Below are 22,853 nucleotides of genomic sequence, written 5' to 3' on the forward strand. Positions count from 1 at the left end.
TGCAGTTATTCTTTGCTCCTTTCCTCTGCTAATGTCAGAAAAAATGTACGCAGTAAGCAGGGGGTTAAATTCCCACTCAACAGGCGTATTTTTGGTTCTGTAAGGGAAATGTGAGTGGAGCTCAGTGCTTTGCAGTGGAGGGCAGCACTCCGTGGCAGAAGCAAGCATCCGAGGGAAACGTGGCTGGCAGCAGACATCCATGACGGGAACGAAACACTGTACCAGCCCTTCCAGTTTCACAGGGACCTCGCGTTTTCCAGCTGTTTACCCTTGAGATGTAAAATGGCAATTTGGCATAGGCTAACAGCCCGGTGTGATGTGAGCATCTGCGTAAAAGGCTGCACATATGGAGCATGCCCAGTGGTATGAACAGCCTGTTACCCCACCCCCAGCCAATCTAGGAAGAGATGAAATGAACTTTGCACTTGCAAATGTCACTGAATACATTTTGCACAGGATTTTAAAAGGTTCTTTTACAAGCACTATTTTTAACAGCCAAATCCGCCCCCCAAAACAGAAAGGAAAAAGCCCTAGGTATTTTTCTGTGATCGATCTCAGTTTATGATCAGCTGAAGCATCTCTCACAATATTTCCGAAGCTGATTTTATTTCATGTTTTTATCATTGAAGTTGAGATCTTTGGAGGTGGTTTGGATTTTTGGGAGTTTTTTTGAATTTTTTTTTTTTTCATTTTTTCCTACTGGCATGAGAAAATTTGAGAATTTAATTCCAGTAGAATACTTGGAAGCAGTGAGGCTGGAAGCTTGAAAGGCAGAGGGAAGAGAAGGAAGGCTCTCACGGCAGAGCATGGATAGGAAAGGAGCTGTGATTCTGCAGTGCTCAGTGTGCACATGTTTTATGAGATCAGTGCCGGGCGCTGCAGCTGCGGACAGTAACTGAGCTGTCTGGCTAATGAAGGCCACCTGGATCAGGCTTCTGAAAAGAGCCAAAGGAGGACGTCTGAAGAATTCTGATATCTGTGTAAGCCCTGCATTTTCCTTATCACCTTATATTGTATATATTGCAAGGAGGGAGAGAAAAAAGGTGGTGAGGAGAGGACAGTTGTTTTCATTCTGATTGAATTACCAGAATTCTATTTTGTATGCAGGGAGATGCAGAGGGAAAGCAGAGCTGTCATTATTTATAGAGCTGTTCTGGCATTGTGGCTGCTTCCATTGTGGTGATACAGGGACATGTGTTGAGTCCAGACGGATTTTATTAGTTGGAAGTTGATTTGTGGTCATTTGCATGTCTTGCTGAGAGGCAGAGACGGATATGAGCCATTTGCTGTTTTGATGGGGAAAGTGTGTCAGGTAAAGAGGCTGCCCTAAAATAAAAATGCATAGCAGAGATTAAATCTCTTAGCAGTGATATTCTGTAATGGTAATTATTGATACTACATTTACATTTTCATTATAGAAAGTCTTTTTGCTTGCTATTTCTGTCACTACTTAGAGTTCTAATTTTTATGGAGCCATCCTTGAAGCTGCTGTGTGTCCTTCAGCCCTGCACTGCACCAGTGCTGTAAGTCTCCAGAGAAGCTGGCTCTGCTTGCTGAAAAGAGTGCAGAGATAGGGCAGGAAGTAAAACACTGGAGAAGGCACCTGCACCTTTTGAAAGTTTCCAGAAGAAAATGTTTTCATAGATATAATTTCTTCTAAATTAATTTACCTTTTGGGCAGTTACTCTCTTTTCAGTGATACAGAAGTACGAGAAAAGGCAAGGTATATAACCACTTCTATTTTTTTTTTTTTTAAACATCAAAGGAACTTGTGACATTATTTTTCCTTTTCTTTTGCAGGGTTCGGCGGACTCCTACACCAGCCGTCCATCTGATTCAGATGTATCTCTGGAAGAAGATAGGGAAGCAGTGCGGAGAGAGGCAGAGCGACAGGCCCAGGCACAGCTGGAAAAAGCAAAGGTAAGGCATTGTTTCATGTTAAAAACTCATAAAATGCTTGGCTTTAAAGCAGGGGTTGAAACTAGATGATTTTTAAGATACAGTCTAACTCAAACCATTCAATGATTCTTTGTCATCTCATCCATTAGTGATATACTGTTTTTAATGTGTTAACATATCGATTAGAGCTCTTATAAATCCTCCAGACAGCAGCTGAAAATATATGCTCCATGAAAAATCACTTAGAATCAGTTTTCTGTAGCAGGCACTTGACTGACTTATGTATTTCAGAACATTCTTATTTAAATGTGTGCATTTCTTCTTTTATTAAATAAAAGCATCTGTTGCAGTGTATAGGGTCAATGCTATGAGTTCTTACTGAAGATGTTTCTGAAAGTTTGCTCATGGATTTCCAGGGCACTCAATGCTTTTACAGTGTCAAAAATCAGCCCTCAATTGAACATCCTGTTCATTTCCCTTCAATGAAGAATCAGTCCCTGCAAGTCATATGTAAATAGGGAGAATCTGTTACAAGTGTGGTTTTTTCCTAAAGACTTCACTGACTTTACAGTTTGTGTGTTAAGTGACCCCATGAGTCATTTGCTGGAGGTCTTCTTCAGATTTCTCCTCTCTCCGTACTCCTGGCAGATAGTGACAGTGTAGTAAGAAAACACTAAATGAGCTTTAGGTTTTTGCTGTGTGTTTATATATTTTCTATGAGATGTATTTAGGACTGTGAAGGTTTTAGCAGTGAAACTGATGGGCTTATTTCTCTTTCATCTGTGCTACATCTTTAAATAATACTGCACATGTTAAAATTGTGCTCATTTTATTTATTATCATTCATTTATCACTTCATTCCAAGTTTTCTTTTTTTGGTATGCTAGCTGTGAGATTTAAATGTGTTACTATTTTCCAAAATCTGGTTTTTGTTCTAATATATTTAAATACACCATTGAGATCCCCCTTTAGATCTACGTGATCTACATTTTCTCTCACTTTCTGTGAGTCCCCTCCTCCCCTTTGCCTAGTTTTTTTAATTCTTTATCTCCTTTCCATCTCCTATTCCATTTAATTCTCCACTGCCAGTTTCACCTCTGCCCATTTATTCCACCTGTTTTACAAGGGCTCTGCAGAAATCTGTGAGTCCAGATCACTGCACTCTGTAGCTGATTGTGTGGTGAGGACCAGCTCTGTAAATAATACAGTACTATAATGCACAAGCAGACATCTTCATCAGGCCAGAAAGCCTGAACAGGGAAGCCAAAAATGGGTTTTTTTGAGAATGTAATTTTTAACTGATATTTAATAAGAGCTCCTACAGCAGCTTTTTAATGAGCTGCTGGAATGTGCCAAGTGTAGGAGATACTGAACTTCTCTTTGAAGTTGGATCTTGCTGTTCTGGGATTAGTGTAGCAGAAACTCAACAGAAGCATCTCACTTCTTCCTTTCAGCCTTCTATCTCAGAGATTGCAGATTGTAGTCAGGAGTTTCAGTTCTATCAGCGGTGGGTTTTGCTAGTTTGAGGTTTTTTGCTCCTGGGAAGGATGATAAGGGCTGCCCTGAAATTCAGGTGAAGTTTTGAATTTTATCAGTAAATGCACAATCTTGAAAAGAAGAGTTGAAGTAGTAGTATCTTGCAGATTAATCAGGGTAGCAGTGCAGTGCTTACTGCTGAACTGATGCCTCCCTTAGCAATGAGTAAATCTATGCGAGTGTTGCTATGGGAATTTGGCTTACTGATGCTGCCTTGAATACATGGACAGCCCTTATGTAATATTCATGACCTCTAGCACAGCTGCCATTGTAGTTTGTAGAGAATCTGCTAGCAGACCTTGACTTCTAAAAGCTGTATTTCTATACATAAAACCAATGTTCCCACTCCAGCTGGCATGAGATATAGTCTCTAGGTCTGACACCGTCTGAAACTGTAAGACAACTTGTGAACAGTCAAAGTAGTAAAGGCACTGCCAAAACCAACCTGTTGTAACAATGGTTATTCCAGTCACAGAAAACACAAAATTAGTTATTTGAATACATTTTCCTTTAAAATAGATTAAGGCTGGAATTAGATTAACATTTTTGTTTCTCTAGTCAAACGTTAAAAGGCATTCCAGGAGGTAATGTATGGCAATAATTTTATGTAGAGGCTGTAACAGTGTAATATTTAGTCTAGTGCAATATTTAAATTAATACTATTAAGTAAAATATTATGTAAAATTGGTGCTTTTGTTTGAAATAAGTGGTTAAAAATGTGTTTAAATTAAGCCTAACTTGGTAGATGTAAAATATGACAGGGTGTGATTTTTTGCCTTTATTGATGGTTCAGTCCTTCACCTCCCTGAAACACACTTGAGAATTAAAAAAATTAATGAAGCAGTAGCTGCTGGTGGTGCCTCATTGCTGCTGTCAGCCCCCAGATGTGTTTGCCACAGGCTGCAGGTTTGCTGCCTGCTCCCCACAGCTGCCTTGCCTATGCCCTGACAGACTTCCAGGCAGAGCCAAGTGACAAAGCTGCTTTAACTTTTGCCTTTTCTAATTGTGTGAGGAAGTGTTGATCCTAAATAAAATCATTACAAATGTATTTGTCACGGGAATTAGAAGAGGCTGACACACATGAATAATGCAGTGGTGGAGGAAAGATGATAGTGAATTAAGGGTAGATAAAAAACTATTGAACCATGTCACGCAGTTAATGAAAAGAGTTAAATGACATCCATTTTCCTTTATTACAGCTAGGGAACACACCTGAAACTGAAGATAAAAATGCAGTGATGGAACACACAATGCCAAATTGTTAGGACAATTTTAAGATTTTTAAAATTGTATTTTTATAGCATCTAAGTGCTTGTGTGACATGAAGCCTGAATGTGTCTCTTTTATACCTATCCAAACAGGGAAAATAAAAGGAAAAAAGCTCATAAGGAAATGCACATTCTGGCTACCTTTATTTATTTATTTATTTATTTATTTAATACAAGCATTGCTTCTCTGGAAAATGCTTAAGCATATTTTGCTGACTCACTTTGGCATGTGACTTACTGTAAGGAAGGTGGGGCCACGGGCGCATGTTCAGAGTCATCCAGGGACAGAAAATTAAGAGGCAGCTGATGAGGCTACCTGCAGGCCAGCACCTACTGAAGGAAACAGATCTGAAATGAAGCTGTTAAGCTCAAAGCTGAGATGAAATGTTCTTGATTAGAATAGTTTAGCAATAAAAATGCAAAAAGGCTGGGACTTTCTGTTGTTGTTGTTGTTTTTGTTTGATTGGTTTGATATAGGGGAACAAAATTGAAGGCATTAAGGATTTCTTCTGTACTCTCCTCAGAGACCATAGCATGTGCTAAATCTAGGATAAAGAGAGGGGACCTGTGTTGTGTCCAGGTAGGGTATGCTAATAGTATCCAAATCTAAGGGCTTCCTGTGGTATTTTGCTGAGTTTCCTATTTTCACAAAACCATGAATCTTCAGTGTTGACAAGCCAAAAAAATAGTGACATTAATTATGTTTGTCACTAATAATTAAAAACCCATCATTTCTACAGTCAAAAAGCTTTTTCGTTGTTGAAGGATGATGATTCAAAATAAAAAAAAAGACTGTCAAAATGAGATCCTGGCCTATGAGAAGTCAGTAATTGTGTTACTAATAGGAAATCTCAATTCCCCTCAACTCTCCTTTGTTTGCACTCTATCTAATGCTCCACTGCTATCATCCTTTTAGGAGTTTGTAAAAATTTGAAATATATATGCTTCTAGTTTTAAATGTCATTAAAATAATTTTTATGTTAAGATGGTGATCCACTGAAATTTTGATACTAGATGTCCCTTTTCTGGGTCTGAGGCAATGATACAAGCTGTCACATTTTTCTTTTTTTGATGTGTGCTGTAGTAGTGGTGATGGCTTGTGACTGTGAGTAATAATGCAATGTCTTAAATGTAATGCATTGCCTCCATGCATGGTTTGGGGACCACAGCTTTGAAATGTGTCGCAGGCTGGGATAATGCCTGCATAGCTCTGTGAGGCTGAGGGCATGAAAAAGATTGTCAGATGTAATTATCCAGTGCAGTGTGCCAAGACTAGTTATTTGAGTATTTATTCACTCTCAGACAGGTTTCACAGCCTCAGAATGACCCCATGCTGCTAGCGGGCAGCTGCAAAGCTAGTTGAGGTATGTCTACTGAAGCTGCAGTAGCATTTTTGACAGGCCAGAAGTGCCCATCTCCTTGATGTGCATCCTTATATTATGTCAGCTTGTTCCCTCATGGACATTCTTTCTATTTTCTCTCAATTACCAGAATGTCATGGTGCTGAACAGCACACAAAGCTATAGCAGCACAGGATAGTACTGTTAGCTCTTGTGTGTGGTAATATTTTTTTTCACTGATTTCTTCTCATTTGCCCTTATGTTTAGAATACTTTTATTGCACGTAACCATTTAGATCACTAATGTTGTGTCATAGTTGCTGGGATCATGTGAGAGCTGACACAGAGGTCTAGCTGGAAAAATTATGAGTTGTTGATCCCAAAGTACAGTTGCAAATACAGTTGTTGCTTAGCTGCAGGTGAGTTCTGCATTACTGGACCTGCTCAAATCAGGTTGCAGATATTCTTTTTCTTCATTTTCTTCATTAATCGCTGCTGTTTTTTCTTGGATGTGTAACACTGGGATGTAAAGCAGCTTCCTTTATATTCTTTGTGACCTATAGTTTTTTCTGGTGCGTATTAATGATGAATTTTGTCTTCAACTGAAGTGTATATACTTGTTCTACACTAGTGCCTGCTGTTATATTGGTTATTTCCCTGAACAGTTTATCCCTTTTTACTGTTGGGCTGCATTGTTGGGGGCTGGAATTCTTTCTTCCAGTTGGGTCTCGCATAACCTGGAATTAAAGGTCCCAGAGACAATACTGTTTCCAATTAGAAGACATCGGTCCCATTCATACTGTGATTAGAGTGATGAAATATGTTTACTAAGTAGCATTTCTTCTGCTTCTTGGGTTTGAGTAGGGAAAAAAAGAGGTCAGGGATATTAACACAGCCTACATTTAGAGACCTAGCTGTAGATACTTTAGTATCCTGGCTTTCTTCACATAATAAGGAAGAGAGATAAATTGTCTCCAAGGAATGGATGCAATACTGGGGCAGCATTTTGAGGTTCTGAGGACAACCACAGCCCTTCTGCCTGCTCTTTCACCTGCTGCTTTCACATGAGCCTGCTCCCTTGGTGACATGTCTTTGTTCTGTTTGTTCTGTATGAGTAAATTACCACATAAAGGGCAGCAGTGCCAGTGGTACTTTGTGTAAAATGAAATAACTTCTTTATTAAGAGCAGTGTGAAAGAAATATTTAACTGAAGTAGGTGTCGTAAGCCAAGTGCAAACATCCTCGCCTGGATGTTTTTCTGCTCCTTGTCCCACAGGTCTCTGGTACACCCAGCCAGTGAACTGTAAGCTTCTGCTGCAGGCTGCACAGGTCACAGCAGAGATTCCTGAACCCTTATGGGCCTGTATCCCACCTGTGGCTGCTGAACCAAGCTGCAGATAAAGTGTGCTCAGGCCAGCCCTCCCTGTGGCTTGGGGTGGTGACTGATGGGTCTGGGTGTTGAGCCAGATGTGCATGTGGGGGTCAGCAGAAGCTGCTGAGTGTCACAGGAGCCATACAAGAGGATGAGAAGTGGCCTTGGGGATGTTCTCTGTGACTGTGGAGAGTGAGTGTGGCATGGGAAAGGAGGAATTAAGGTATCTCTTAGCAGGCTGCTCAGGCTGGTACAATGGTGAGCAGTTTCACTGATGTCAGCTTGAGGTACATGCTGCTGGTTGCTGTAAGCAAAGCGATTTCCACTTAAGACACATATGACCTGGTTCATTAACTTTCTTAAGGTTTATAGGGTCTGATTTACTTTTCCAACATCCAAGACAGTAATGTAATCCAAACACTGTAATCCAGAACTTCATTTTTATCAGCAAGTGCTCCACCTATTAGATGCCATGGTTTTCTTAATGGTTAACATATGAATTTTCTACTTAAAAGGGAATAATGATTCAAATGTAGAGGGGAAGGTAGGATTTCAGGGCATGAGCCATTGTTAAAGGTAGCTACAATGTGTGTGATATTTGAATATAAAAGTCTGTGGTTCTGGACCTCTGACCTTGAGATCAGTCCAGCTGGCCAGAGAATGGTGCTAAACATGGGCTATTTACTTAAGATCCTCATAGGTCTCTTCCAGCTCCAAACATTTTGTGAATCTGTAAAGAGGAGCATAAAGGAATTGTTAAAGGAAGACCTGCACATGTAATTACATCTGTGTGGGCTTATGCACGTATATGTATGCATTATATATATCCATAAACACATCCCTGTGTACATATGAATATACCTTTGGTTATATGGCTGCATGTATTAGATAAGTATCACTGGTGACTTGAACTGGCCATTTATATTCTACAGCTGTACAGCTTTCTGTTGTAAAATGGCTGATTTGGATGCAGGGAGAACTGTTGTACCAAAGTATTAACCTGTGCAAATATGCAAAGGTTTTGTCAGAGAACAGTTATCCTGTGATCAGAGCTGGTAGTGGATTGTCATAGGGTTTTTGGAAGCAGGAATGAGTTGGAGTAAGGACTTCAGTGCAGGCAACGAGTGTCTCACCTTGCACAGGTGCCCCAGTTCAGTGACACACGTGATGTGGCACAGTGCCTTGGAGAAAAACTTGTTTGGACAACAAAGCCCTATGCTTTCTGTTTCCTGAGGGGACTATTTTCCAACCAGTTCAGGAGCTAACCTGATTTCTGTTGGAGCAGACACCTGGCTGATGTGTATTATTATGCAGGGAAGTACTTGTCATCTGCAGTGAAAACAAACCTCCAGACAGTTCTTGAGTCTTTGGCAAAGATCTGAATCCTTTTCTTTCTCCATAACCCAAACTCCCAAAAATTACGAAGAAAGAAGAAAAAACCCACAAGTAGCTATAGTTTTGGCTATATATATATATTCAGAAAAAATGGAAGGAAGCTTCAAAAATAATCTCTTTTTTTCATCATAATTGCAACTTGTTTTATAAAATTACATGCAAGATGCCAAGGAGTTCTAACTATAGGTAGCATTAGAATGCTTTGATACAAAATTAGACTGACATTAGATGCCAATTCTAAAGTGTTTCCTTTGGAAAATTTAATATTAGTTACATAAACGACTCACTGGTTGTATAAAACTTAAAAAAGTAAGTAGGAAGTCAAAGTAATCCTGCAGTATCTAGGAGAAGAATACTCTGTGTTCCCAGGTTAGGAATATTTTAAGTGCAAAACTCAGCTTGAACTATGAAGAGCATCTAGATTCTGCATAATTCAGAGTATTAGAGGAATTACTTTAAAATGAAGATTCAGAGAGGTCCCACTGATGCTTTTCTGCTTATGTTCTGGATATTTTCTGGATGTGTTCTCGCCATCTTTTTGTCTATATTCTGTGTAAAGCCTCTGCATATCCTAGAGCAAAAAAATTCCCCTAACATTCACCTGTGGACCCTGCAGAAGGCTCTGAACACTTCCTATCTCTCTTAACCTCCAACCCTGCTTTGACGTTTTCCTCCAGGATTTCATAACCACCTGGGTTGTATTCCCACATTAAATACAATCAACACCCTATTTTATACTCCTAAAATGATCAGTCCTGAGGTAAAATGTGTATACTGAGATGCATTTTAGGCTGCCACAAAATGTCAAAGATTAAACAGACATTTATCCTTTGTGAAAATATAGATAACCATTTACCCTTCTCCTTTCATTTTGGTCATGGAAACATCGCCAGTGGGCTTTAGTCCTATAACTTTCACAAGTTTTATTTTTATACCTAGTTTTATTTTTGCTTACTTGATTGAAATAATTCTACTCTATTAACAAGTAAGCAAGCAAGCAGATACTTTTACTGAGTCTGACTTGAAATCTTAACATAGAAGTTTCAAATGGTATTCTCTAGCTTCAGATGAGATATTTATCACTGAAATATGACTTCTTGGAGTTATTTTTTTAAATGCCTTCTTCTCCTTGCTAAATAGCTAGAGGGTGATATTTAAATCTGATTTTTTTGTTAGCAAGACCTGAAAACAGTACCTGTTTTAAAAAAGGATTCAGTGTCAAACAGTACAATGGTGCAGAAAATTTGGATTAATATTGTTGCAGAGAATTCAAGAGTTTCTCCCATTTTATCTCCAGCTTTACTTTTCTAAATATTCTCTCTGGCCAGATATGGGTGATTTTAGCATACTTTAATTGTTATATTAATTTTTAGTTTATTCAAGTGGTTGCCTGTCATAACTGACATTAAAATAAGAACTTCTAATTCAATTATTCCTAGAAGAGAGACTTCCTCTTGCTTGTTGGTGTGTAAATATGTGAGTTAAATACATGGTAGCAAGATTGCCCTTTAATCTCATTTTGGAAATCTTACCAGATAAGGGAATGCATTTTCAAGGTGATTTGTTGTTTACTTCTAAAATACAGTATTCGGTTTGAACACTGATGATTTATTTTCAGTATTTTGAACAAATCTGCATTTGACAGGTATGGAAAGCGGGGATGCACCCCATGGTTTGAGTTTTGTTGTGCAAATATGCTTGTGTTATTGAACTGCAAGTCATCCTTTTGCAGTGAGTGAAGGAAAAGCCAAGGGAAAAAAAAACAACTTGAAAGTGAAGACAAAGGATCAAACTGCAGCTGCTTTGATTATTTTGACTGGAGATGTCAGATTGCTGAAGTGAGAGAAGAGATGCGCCTGCTGCTTTTTGGCTCTTTCCATTTGGCCAATTACTTAAAAATGAATTTTAAAAAGTTTTTGGATTCTAATATTTAAGTTGGGGTAAAACATGTGGGCACAAAGCATCTGGGGTTACTCTGCATCCCTGTCACCGTTGTCTGTCACAAGAGAAACACTTCCTCACAGAAGTGAAAATGAGAAGCGCTGGGAACCTGCCATCTTGTAAATCAGCTGTGCACATTGCTTTTAATAATCAGCAGTAATAAATGGCAGGAATTGGAAAGGAAAATCTATTTCTGGCTTTTAGAAGCAGTCAGATTACAGATGAATGTATCCTTCCCAGAGGAGCTGTAAGGGAACTACATTTATCCCAGCTCTCTCATTTGACCCTTTTATTCCCTTTTTGCAGTGAGGCACGTGATTCGCTCACAAAACACATATTTCCTTACATTCTGCCCTGGTGTTTCCTGGTAGTTTAATCCAATTGAGATATAACACAGGCCCTCCATGGAAGTGCTCAACTCGGCTGCCTTTATAGTAGCCATGGTGTGTTCACTGGACCTGGTCTGCTGGGGTTTAGCGTGGTGGGCCTGCCTCAGCAGCTGCCCTTCAAGGGCTCGAGCTGCCTTCTGCAGGCACAGAGATGTGACGTTTCCTGACAGGAACATGAGGAAAGAGGAGTGTTCTCTGTTACCTGTCACCTGTTCTCTGTACCACTCAGCTGGCAGTGGCTATTGGGACACCCCAATAGCTCCAGCAGCCTGTCCCAAAGGAGATGGGTGCTTTCCCTTGGTGAGGTGAAGGAAGGCACAGCTGTGCTAGTGTATATGGCTGTATGCATGTGAACTCTAATGGAATCCTTATTTTTTCCGCAGAAATGAAGAGCTTCCTTACTCCTAGATTTAAACCCAGCATAAAACCCCCCGGTTAAATTACCCAGTGTAATCCATATCTGCCTAGTTTGCCTTCCAGAGCAAGAGCTTGTCTTGACATTACGCTCAATGCTGGGTAGAATTTCTGAGGGAAGCTCTCAGTCCAGGAGCTTCTTTTGGAAGCCCATGACTACAGTAGAGGCCTGAGGAAAAGGGGTGGTTAGGAAAGGATAAAGGGGCAAAAGTGGAAAGGAATTTGGAATTTTGGAAAGGAATAGACACTGTGTGGATTGACTCTCACAGCCTTGTTCTGCGATTCAGCTTGAAGAAAATCCAAGTGGGAAGGAAAAACAGGAGCTGTTCTTGATTTGGCATTCTTGAGCAGGTTTGAAAGTTTCAACTTCTACCTTGTATATCTCAGACTTGACAGTATTTCTCTCACACCCTCTGGCTGTGCTGTGTCTCTCTGGCAGCGCAGTTTCATGGCAGTGGCTTTGGCTCAAGTCATTGTTTTGAGAAGTTTCCATCTGCAGCTGCTCAGTTCATTTGTTTCAGGAGGGTTGTTTTGAAGCCAGCTTAGTTGGGCCCAGAGTGCATGGTGCAGCCTTGTAGCCAGCAGTGTGCTGTGGTGTGGGGAGTGATCCAAAGCACAAGGCTGCAAAAATAGTGTACCCTTTTCACTGAGAAATCCACCTTGTCCTGTGTGAGTTGGGATCTTGCTCTTAACCTCCTGCTGATCGTAGTTTCTGATACAGCAGCACATGCCCTTGGGTGTTTGTTTACCAGCTGGCAGTGAATTGATTACTCTTAAGCACTTTACTTCAGAAGCTGTCTGATGTAAACAGGGACATGGCTACACACTTGCTGCTTCATTCTGTCATGAATGGACAAGGTCTTATTTTGGTCTCAAAAATTATGTTTCAGTGTTTCTTCCTGAATGTCCTTTCAAACCCAGTAGAAATTTTGTCTAATGCAGTCTGGTGGAGAATTGTGTTCCAACAGTCAGAAGCAGAACTATGTTTTCTCCTTAAACTTCAGTTGCAGCAATTTCATTCTATTCACGAGCTATAGGCTCTCTGCTGTTACTGCAGGACTGTTGCACGCTAGGACAGGAATGAGGACAACCATAATTCAACAGCTGGAACACATAATATAGATATCACCCTGCATGCATCTTTCATGTCATCACAAAGGCAGCTCTAATAGCTTTTTCTGAATTTTGTTCACACTGGGTTCTTGAAGCTATGTTCATTATTTCTAGACACCATGAATGTCTGCTCTTGTACATGACTTCCTACAGAGTCTCCATGGGTGTTTTAATGCTGACTTGAAGTTCTCACCACAGTGATGTGCTGACATGGAAGACCCCCCACACTACACGTAATAAACCCATTCCTTTATGAGAGCCTGGAATTGTGGAGATGAAAGGCCACTAAGTACGTTATAACTGTATCTGGTTCTCAGTTGTTTATATGAAACTAAAATTCATCATATGTGTATCAGTGGTATAAATCTTGTTACTTGTGAACACAGAAATACTTCTTCTTTTGAAAAACTATTTAAAAATTGATGCATAACTGATACTGTCAGATTTCTTATGTATCTATACAAACCAAAATAACTTCAAGTTCTAAATTCATTTATTTGAAGTGATACATAAAGCATGTATTTGTTTTGTGAGATAGTTCATTAGGTGTTCACACAGAGTATTCAATGTCAATACTGCTATGATATCTGTTAAGATTCTGTTTATGCTTATAGCACCAAGCTCTAGAAATGATAAAATACTATGTTAGTTCTTCAAAAGACAAAACAAAACAAAACAAAAAAAAACAGAAAAAGAAGTGGTGCTTTTCATCAATAAGCTTATTTATTTTCAGGGATTTCTATAAACCACGGAGAACACTGGAACCACCATGTCAAAACCCATAAACCATTTTCTTCCTTGTTAAAACTATTTATTTTGTGTTGAATAGTTTAAGGAGAAGTAAAAGATATCAAGTGACAAAGTACACATAAAGATTTATGTCACATTAATACAGCAAGAAAAAAACTCATGTGCTGATCCCTCTTCCAATTTAGGCCTAAGAAATATCTAAGCATTTGAGATGTATATGAGAGACCCAGGTTGGATACCATCCCTCTTGATTTATATCAAGGAATTAAGTTAGTTTCTTTTGCTCCAGGTTTTTTTGTGAGCCAACCTGAACATTTAGATGGCAATAAAAGTGGAAGAAGGTCTTATCAAAGCAGTTAAATCTGGTAAAACCCTTTTTTTCAGTGAAAGAACTTTGAATGGAAATAGAAAATAATATAATATTTTGGGACAGTTCAGAACGTACTGTTTGAATTTACATTTTAAATTAATCAGAGTCTAAAAGCACACAATATATTGCTCAAGGAATATAAATTTAATTGATCAATCTGATCAAATGAATTGATTTTCAGAGTCAAAATATATTTTTGTAGAATTTTTTCAAATTTCAGAATTCTAAATGTTAACAAAGTATTTTTTACTTCTCATTATTGTAGCTTTTTCCTTAAATAAAAACTCTTTAAGTTATTTTCTAATAGCTTTTTCATACACTCAATATTTTTTGTGGCTTTGATACTTCACATTTTATATATCAAGTTTGAGATTTTTAGTGAAGTACAAGGTCTTTGATACAGTAAAAGGGAGATAAATTGTTGAAGATTCAGCAAATTAAGTGTTATTTCTTCTAGCAAACATCGAGTAGCTGCTGTGTGTTGCTTTAACTACTCTGAGGACAGAAACAGGTTTAGCAAATGTTGGGCCCTGTGTGAAATCAGTATCTAGTATGCATGTGAGAGAAACCTTCTGCAGAGGTGGGGGACGCACATGTTCTTGCATAACACTGTCAAATTTAGCAGTCAGTTGAATAACACCCAAAGAAATTTTATGCATGGAGAGTAAGGCTTCTCTAATTAGCTGTAAAAGTCCAAATGATGGGTGCTAAATACTGTAATATAGCAGTAAAAATCTCTGTAAAGCTGTAAAGCTCCCGTCACTATCATATGTAAGGAACTGCTGGCTCTGGTCGACACTGTTACAGAAAACTTAGTTAAAAGCATCATCGTGTAAACCACTGCTTGTGGCTCACTGCACATTGTCTGAGGCACTCTGTACTTGCAGAAATTTATTTCATTTTGGAAGGGGTCAGAGAGAATAAAATCCCTCAAATCTTCTCTAAAAATTCTGCAGATGTTTCTGATCCTTTTGTTCACTTCTGAATCCCAACGCATGCTCCCTCACTGTGTCCTCTCTGGAATGACCAACAGAAGCTTTAACACCAGATTCTCCTCCAGTCTGCTTTTAGAGGTAGAAAACATTTAAATTGCTTCCACTCCCTGACCAGTAGCTCAAGCATTCCACATCCTTGCTAAAAGCCAGCTCAGGCTGGCATGGAAAGTGAATGGCGCTGAGACACATAATGACACTGTCTTGATCCCAGTATCTGCTTTGAGACCTGGTTTCAGTCCCATTAAAGGGTGAATTTCTTGGATCAGCTTCATTACAAAAAAAACTAACAGATCTATTTAGTAACATATTCACTGCTTTTAAATTATTAATTCATCTCAGGGTCAAATTAGATAAATATATTTTAATGTCAGTCTAGAACTTAAAAGAAAAATAAGTGTTATAAATTAAATAGACCCTAAATCTCTCCTATTTCCTCTTAAGCTGAGAGGAGGTATGCTGCATATGTAGAAATACAGTTTTGAGTTACATTTTGTTTGCTGTTGAATCTTTAAATTGAAATATGAGTTCTGTATTCAAGTCTTGGCTTATTCATTATATTTAGCCTAGTTAAAGTATAAGTTGGCAGATAGGCTTTTTAATTTTTTTTAAAATTGCTCTGATCAGTTTAGAATGTCTATCAAGGCAGGCACTTATTACATATATAATGTATGTATGCAAATAGGAGATACAGATAAAGAAAGGAGCCTGCACTGACTGTGAAAGAAGTCCGTTTGTTTGTAAGTAGGCTGCAGTGAATTTCTGCATGTTAAATACTGAAAGAAATTCTTTCAACTTTTTCAAAATGTAGTCCATGAAGCTAAGTGCTTTTATCCCACAGTTACTTGAAGAAAGACATGAGTCATCAACTAAATAAAGTTTACATTTTAAAAAGGAACATATTCCAATATTCCAAATGTACTGTATTTAAATATGTTTCTAAGCAGAATTAATTTACCCTTATTTTTGTTTCCTGTTGGACTATACTAATCGGTTAATGATATAAAAAATTAACAATTTACTATAGGTGAATACTGTGATCCAGCTCTCTTGCTGGAATAGCCATTATGTGACTGCATAATGTTGGCTGAAAGGAATTGAAAATATGCATAAAGCCATGTCTGAAGGTCATTCTGAACTAGGGCTCAATTTCATTATTAAAATACCATTTACCATTGTTAAAGCCTTCTGCTTCTCTTCATAAATAATGACTACATGACATCTGATCCAGGGCCATTCATCTCACCTCTGTATTTCTCCAAAAGGTACTTTATAGAGTGGATATCTAGTTTATATTTAGATGTAAGTTGACTAGTCCTAATTTCCTGGAATGCAAGGTTTCTCTAGATTTCATTAGAACAGAGGATTGCATCCAAATCAACACCTTGTAGGGCAACTACAACAGCTCCGTTTGGTGCTGGGTTTACCCTCAGTTTCTTGATCTCTCTCTATATTTTACCTGGCATCTTACTCTTTTTCAGATTTCTAATTCTTTCCTTTCCCCTTTTCCTCAGTTTCTCCTTGTTAGTCGTGATGATGATGTGCCCAGTCCCTGGGCAGCCTGCTTCTTTCCTTCCTGTTTGGCTGGAGCATCTCTGCAGGCAGACAGTGGTGCAGGGGATGAGGAGGGGCTGGTAGCTGCTCCCTGTCATGTGGGAAGATGAGGCATCAGCATCACAGTAAGGAAGTGTCATTCTTGGAAATCTTGAAAGCTCCCTCTTGTTTAAAGAGGAGAGAGGAAATTATAAGAGGAAGGCTAAGACCTGCTTTGCAGAAATTCCTTCATCACCAGTAGTTGGCTACTCAGCTGTGGAAATAAAACCAACTGTGTAGACAGCATGCATCATCTATCCTTCATTGTCTAATCTGATTGCTGGTCTTTCTCAACTGTCTTCATTCATGTCTTTGCCAAGCAATTAGCGAGTTGGGTGAAATTCTCAATGCCAGAATTAAACTGCCTTGAGAGAGAGCAGGAGCTTTCTTCTTTTTACCAGCAGTGAGAAAAAAGATTGTTAAATGTGCGAGTTCTTTCCAAATGCACACTTGTATGATTTCCTTATAGTTCTTTGATGGTTTGTGGGTTTTTGGTTTTTTTTTTTTTTTTTTTTGTATTCTCATCAGGAATAGAGCATTTAATCCCTTCCATTTCCTTTTAAGTGTATTGGTGTTTTGGGGTTTTTTTTTTGGTAGTTAGTTTGCTCTTTTAATAATCTTATAATGTGTCAGACATTTTTCCTTTCCTAGGAAACAAGGACTAGTCCACAGAATGAGAGTAATACTGCTATTGCTGCTTGGTTCCATGTTTCTTTGTTGGCTTCCTTAATGTTGAAGTTTTTCTTCCTGTTCAGTTTGTGTGCTGTGATTACAGAGACTGTGAGGTATGTGCAATGTTGATAAATGCAGTAGTCTAGTCCACTTAATGTCTATCAAATAGAGTAGGACATCTCTGTAGTTCATACCTTTTTAATTACTCTGTTCTATTTGTCTGATGGAAAAACACAGACAAGTTGACACTTTTAATATTAAAAGTGTGTTTTAGCATGGCAAATAATGCCATCACAGTCATCTCTGTTGCATTTGCTTTCCTCACAGTCAGTTTCCCTTGCTGAGCTTCCTTTGTTTGTATTTGTTTATGATGGAGGAATGCTGTCTTTCCACAGAAAAGAAGGTGCAGTGGTTGCAAATCTAATGGAATGTGAGGTTTAAACTGTTCATGCATTGACCATGTCTTTATAGATATCCTTTCAAGATTAGTCTTTATAGATATCCTTTCAAGATCACTGAGTGGCAGTGAGAAATGCTTCATGTTTTCATGCCCTATTTATTGGCTGGATCTCTGAGTTTCCAAGGGTTCTGCTTTACTTCACTTAAAGCACCAAATATGTTCTGCAAGCTCACATGGTGGGTTGGCGCCAGGCTGCAGATCAGGAGCGCCCTGAAAGGACTATTCACTGTTCTGTGGTAGAGAATTTGCAAACATTGATTTTGGAGGGACTGTGATTTTATAGCCCTCAGCATTATACATGGAAAGGATAAAGACAGAGATGATATTTGCCTCTTGAATTCTGGACGTGGCTCTAACTTTATTCTCCTGTTTGGGAACATTTGGTACTCAAAGGCTAAAACTGGCTCTTGGCAGTGTAAAACTGAACAATATTAACCCAAAATATTCTGCTTATCATTTTCCTTACCAGATGTGTGAGCATACAAATGAGATTAAAAAACAATGTCTAAATCTGATTTATCTGATTTATATGATTTATAGTACTGCAAAAGCAGATTTTTTTAAACTTTACCTTATGGTGTTGCTTGGTTTTAAAATTAGGGAGACCAAGGAGAAGGTTAGCTGCAACGTCAGCTTGAAAAAAAAACAGCATTTCAAATTTAAATTTATTAAAGAAAACAGAGTACAGGTACAGCTTAAGTGACATAGGAATGGTTGTGTCTGTCCCTGGTGCATTAGGTTTATTTTTTGCATTTATCATATGCTTCAAAAAGTATAGTAAGTAGAATTTTAATAATTAGCCCACATTTCTACAAATATTTTTTTTCTTTATACAATAGAAAAACATAAGTAGAACCCCAGCAAACTTTCATTTTGGTTTAATTTTAATTGTAGTAATTTAAGAAGTTAATGTATTTGTAATTTTTGAACAGAGTAGAATGAAGATAGGAGAAATATGATACTGAAGCTATTTGGCTGGATGCACCTTTGACATTTTTGAAGCAAAAATTTGAGTAGTGTGGAAGAGAACCATTATTAAATGCTGTCCATTCATCCAGCTAAGTTTATTTTTTATATATGTATATAATATTTTGCATGTTTTTGAGGAGGCAGAAACCTTTGAGCATTGTCTGTTGTAATCAGTTGGGAAAATGAGCTAAATTCTACATCTGGCTTATAAACACCAACGTGTTTGATTTCAGGACGCTGAAGTCTTGGGAGAAGTTTTGTTGAATCATTACCAGGTTTTGACTCATAAAAGGAATGGACAAAAGCAAGCACTTTATATGGGAAGCAAGGAATTTATTGTCAGTTTAATCAAGGAACTATTGTTATTCCAATTTCAACAGTTTAGAATTATGTGCAGTTAAAAGGACAGATACACAAATTTCTGATAATTTCCTTTTTTAGCTCTGCACCACCGGGTGCTGAGGTCAGTGGCAGCTGCAGCTGTTGTGATTAGGGTGGGACTTCAGGGTGTCATCACAGCCGCCTTACTGGTGGTTTCTTCCTCTCCCATACAAGACCCTTCATAATTGTTCTTACCTGTTTGGTAGCACACTTTGGGGCTTGCTCTGTGCTTTAATTCTCCATTACAACAATTGCTGCTGAGTGTGGTGTGCTTTACATGTGCTGATAAGGGTTCTTTTTTATCTTCTCTTTTTATCTCCTAACACCGTTTTTACGCAGTGCCTGAATTGAATGTGTTTAATGGCTGCTCTTAGAACACTGTGCAGGTTGCGTTAGCCCTTGGGCCCTTTATTGTAGGGACACAGAGAGTCCACTCCACATATTATTTGTTATTCCTGGTTATTTGCAGAAGTATGTCACTATAGGACATGAAAGAGCACAAGCGCACACTGTTACTCTTAAGGTGAAGAAGGAAAAGGGAAGTTTGGTTTCTGACTCTAGCATTTATAGTTTTCTAAAAGTGACAGTGGATTGGAGGGTGACAGTGCCACCTCTCCAATGACACTGGCCAAACCAACAGTCCATCAAATTTCTCCTCCTCCATAAAAGAATGCAAAACAATGAGTTATTTACAGAAAGTGTGTGAGAAAGTTTGCTACAAGAATGTCAACATCAGAAGGCTTAGAAAAGGCTTAGAAAATCTTAAAAAATCAGAGCGACAGAAGTATATCCAGTAGGTGTTACAAAACACAGTTGTACAGAGCTAAGCAAAAGGTAAAGCAAAGTGAGTGCCAGTTATTGCGACTTAGATAATTTCTGGTAGGAGCAAATGTCCCAACAAGGAAGCACAAGAACCTCAGATCTGTGGTGTTAATTTAACAATAGGCTTGTGGCCTGTCACAAGAGACAGCAGCACTTTATTTCCTTGTCTCCAAGGCCTGCAGAATGTTGATGTTTATATGCTCCTTCATTTGCAGTTGGCACTTCTTGCATCTTTTCCTTTGTGAGCCTTTGAAAGAAGATTTGCAGAGGTACCAGAGAGGCATAATGACAGCACCGAGGGCTGTGGGGCTGGGCAGGGTTTTACTCAGTTAATACTCACACAGTTAGCAGGAGAATGGAGAGTGGATGTGGTGAGAGTCCTCTGAGAGGAAGGAGAAAACCCCAAAGAAATTTAAAAAACAAAAAATTGATGAGATTGGAGAAGCACAGCTTGTGATGAAGTGACAATGAATTGAAATAAATGGGGGGGAAAGATCAGAGAAGTAAATGCTATTTCCTCAGTTGCAGACTTCAAGAAGTCGCAAGATTAACATCAAAAATAATACTTTTTAAATGTGCTCCCAGGTTTCTGAGCCTTTAGGCAATGTCTGGAAAATATTTTCAAGACTCTTCACATTTGTAAGGACTCACATATAAGCCTTTTTTTTTTAATGACAGTTTGTTTTGTAACTAAATTATTAAATTTTAAAATCATGAACTTAAAGCGTAAGAACCAAATAATCAATCTAAGACTTCAAAATTATGCTTATTGGCTTCACTACTTGTTTGCTTTCATAAAGTCATTAACTGATGGGGAGGGGAGAAAAGTGAATGTGCCTTATTGTTTCACCTTTGAAAACAGTCTCCTGGTGCATGTGGCTGTCTGTGCACCTCTGCTTCTACATTTCAAATCTTCTTTTCTGAATAACTTCAGCAAGTAACTTAGATACTCCAGCACATTACTGCCTTCATGATTTCAAGATTTCTAGGAATTATGGAAACAGTGACAACAGTGAAATGTGATTAGTGACATTTAGAAAGTTGATAGTATCTATTATCTATTCTTTTTTTTCTTTTTTGGTGGCAAAGACCATACAGAGCCTCATTTTTATTTATTTTTTCTTTCTGAAGTGAGTTTTTATCTCTGAAAACATTCTGGAATACGTCTTTCAAAGATGCCAATACCTGGAAAAGAGACTTCCATTTATCAAGAAGAAAAGAAAAATGAGTTGGGAGTTTGCTCTCCAGTTGGGAGTTTGCTCTCCAGTTGGGAATTTGCTCTCCAGTTGTGAGCAGCTTTAGCACTGTCTGTCCAGAAATTTCTGCAAAATTTGTATGAAAAGGCTTACAGAAAAGCCATATAGCATATAGATTTAGTCACTGCTGTCAAATTTCTATATTTAATTGGGAGTTATTATAGAAATACTCCTTTTAAAGTAATAACAGTGTCACATGAGGGTTATATCAGAGAACTGTTTGTATCTCTTATGGTTATGACCTAAATTATCTATATTTAGAGCACATCACAGCTCTGAATACCTGTGACTTAACATTTTGTACTGTGAACTTCAAGATTTAGTCAGTCATGAATGCATGCAGGTAGCAATATAAGCTTCTGTATTGTGGACTTTTAGATCTGTGCAACATTTTTCCTTGGTAAAATGCTCCCATTTTTTAAGATGGCCACACATCAGTGGAAGAACAAAGAAAAAAAGTCTTTGCCATTGTCTTAGTCTATTTGTGCTTATATACATTATTCTTGTAAGTATTTACTGTGCTGGTAATTTCATATTTTTAAAGAAGAGACCATTTCCTCCTTGAAAGATGTGTTACTCCAGATTTCTGTCTTGCCACCTTCTTGTTCAGGACTGGTTCTTCAATGTGATATTCTTTGCACTTGGTAGAATATGCTGTGTATGTGACTTCTTAATTACCCTTTGTGATGCTTGGTCATTTTTATGTCTAGGACTAATGTCAAATGAAAGACAATTTGAATATTGCATTAAAGTAATGGCTTTCACAATTGACAGGTTTATTATGTTAGTTGCAAAGGTTACTAATGGAAATAACAGTATTGCATGGAGGACAGTAACCCTACTAAATGGGAATTTATCATATAATCATATACTTGGATAGCTAATTTAAATTCAAGAATCTTCTATTAAATGCAAAATTGTTACTGGTAAATTAATGAAAAAGAGGTGTTTTCTGTTCTTAGCATTCTTGTTTTGTTATCACATCTTTATAAATCATATTTTTATTTCAAATTAGCAATAAATATTATTTCAAAGCAGCTGGTTTATCACACTTGGAAAACAGTTAATTAGTTATTTATGTTCTCTTCTCATGAGAGTACCTTAGAGAACACTTCACTATTGGCTTTTACCCTATAGATTATTGTACATTAATGAATTGTGATTCCAGTTGTCCTGGAACTTACTGATGGATATAGAAGTTGTCTGCCAGGATATCTCAGGAGCAAAACTGAGCATCTGACTCAGCACAGGTTTAGATAAAACTTCTACAAAAGACTGAGAAAATTAACTTTCTCTGAAATGCAGTCATTTCTGGAAAGTGATTTTTATTATTGCTTCTTATGTAAGTTAAGTGATTCTTACACTTTTTGAAAAGGAATTTGCTAGTAATTTGATTCAATCCTATGACTTTCTAATCCAATCTATTTTTAAGCATCATTGGGGGCAAGAAGTCTGCAACTTTAGATCAGTACAGCTTAGTTACAATTTGGAACAAGTAAATGAAATAAAAATTTAGAACCTGTAGCAGAATTTAAATTTTTATGTTAGAAAGAGAACATTTTTAATAGAAGATTGATCAAAAGGGAGGGCAGAAAGACTGGAGATCTGTCATTCATGGACTGCTTACCCAATCAGTAGACTGAGAATTGCTTTCCCTTATCTTGCTTTCATCAGCAGCCTTTCCCACACCATAACCAAGGCTGGGGAGCAACAATTCTCCTGACAGTTTTAGAAATTTCTGCTTAGTCTCAACCCTAAACTGTCTTTTTGAGTAAGATCCTGCATAGTATTTTCTTAAATAATTAAATAATGCACATACTACATGTTCAATTTTGTATTTTAGCTGAATTATACAGCAGGGTGGGGAGTTCTGTGCCTGAGCAGAGGGAGGAGGCTCCCAGGAGGCCGAGCAGGTGCAGCCT

The 22,853-nt window shown here is 38.0% G+C and overlaps 1 protein-coding gene across 5 annotated transcripts in view; it reads left to right on the plus strand.

Moving 5' to 3' along the window:
* The window catches only part of CACNB2 (calcium voltage-gated channel auxiliary subunit beta 2), a 242,871-nt gene that overhangs the window by 161,744 nt on the left and 58,274 nt on the right, over window positions 1-22,853 (plus strand). For all 5 annotated transcript variants that reach the window (XM_084226957.1, XM_084226954.1, XM_084226955.1 and 2 more), the window contains one exon: window positions 1,801-1,920. In XM_084226957.1, coding sequence (XP_084083083.1) covers window positions 1,801-1,920 — 120 coding nt within the window. The remainder of the gene's footprint in view (window positions 1-1,800; window positions 1,921-22,853) is intronic.

This window comes from Fringilla coelebs (genome assembly GCF_963513975.1).
Source record: "Fringilla coelebs genome assembly, chromosome: 1".
In the NCBI taxonomy this organism is placed as follows: domain Eukaryota; kingdom Metazoa; phylum Chordata; class Aves; order Passeriformes; family Fringillidae; genus Fringilla; species Fringilla coelebs.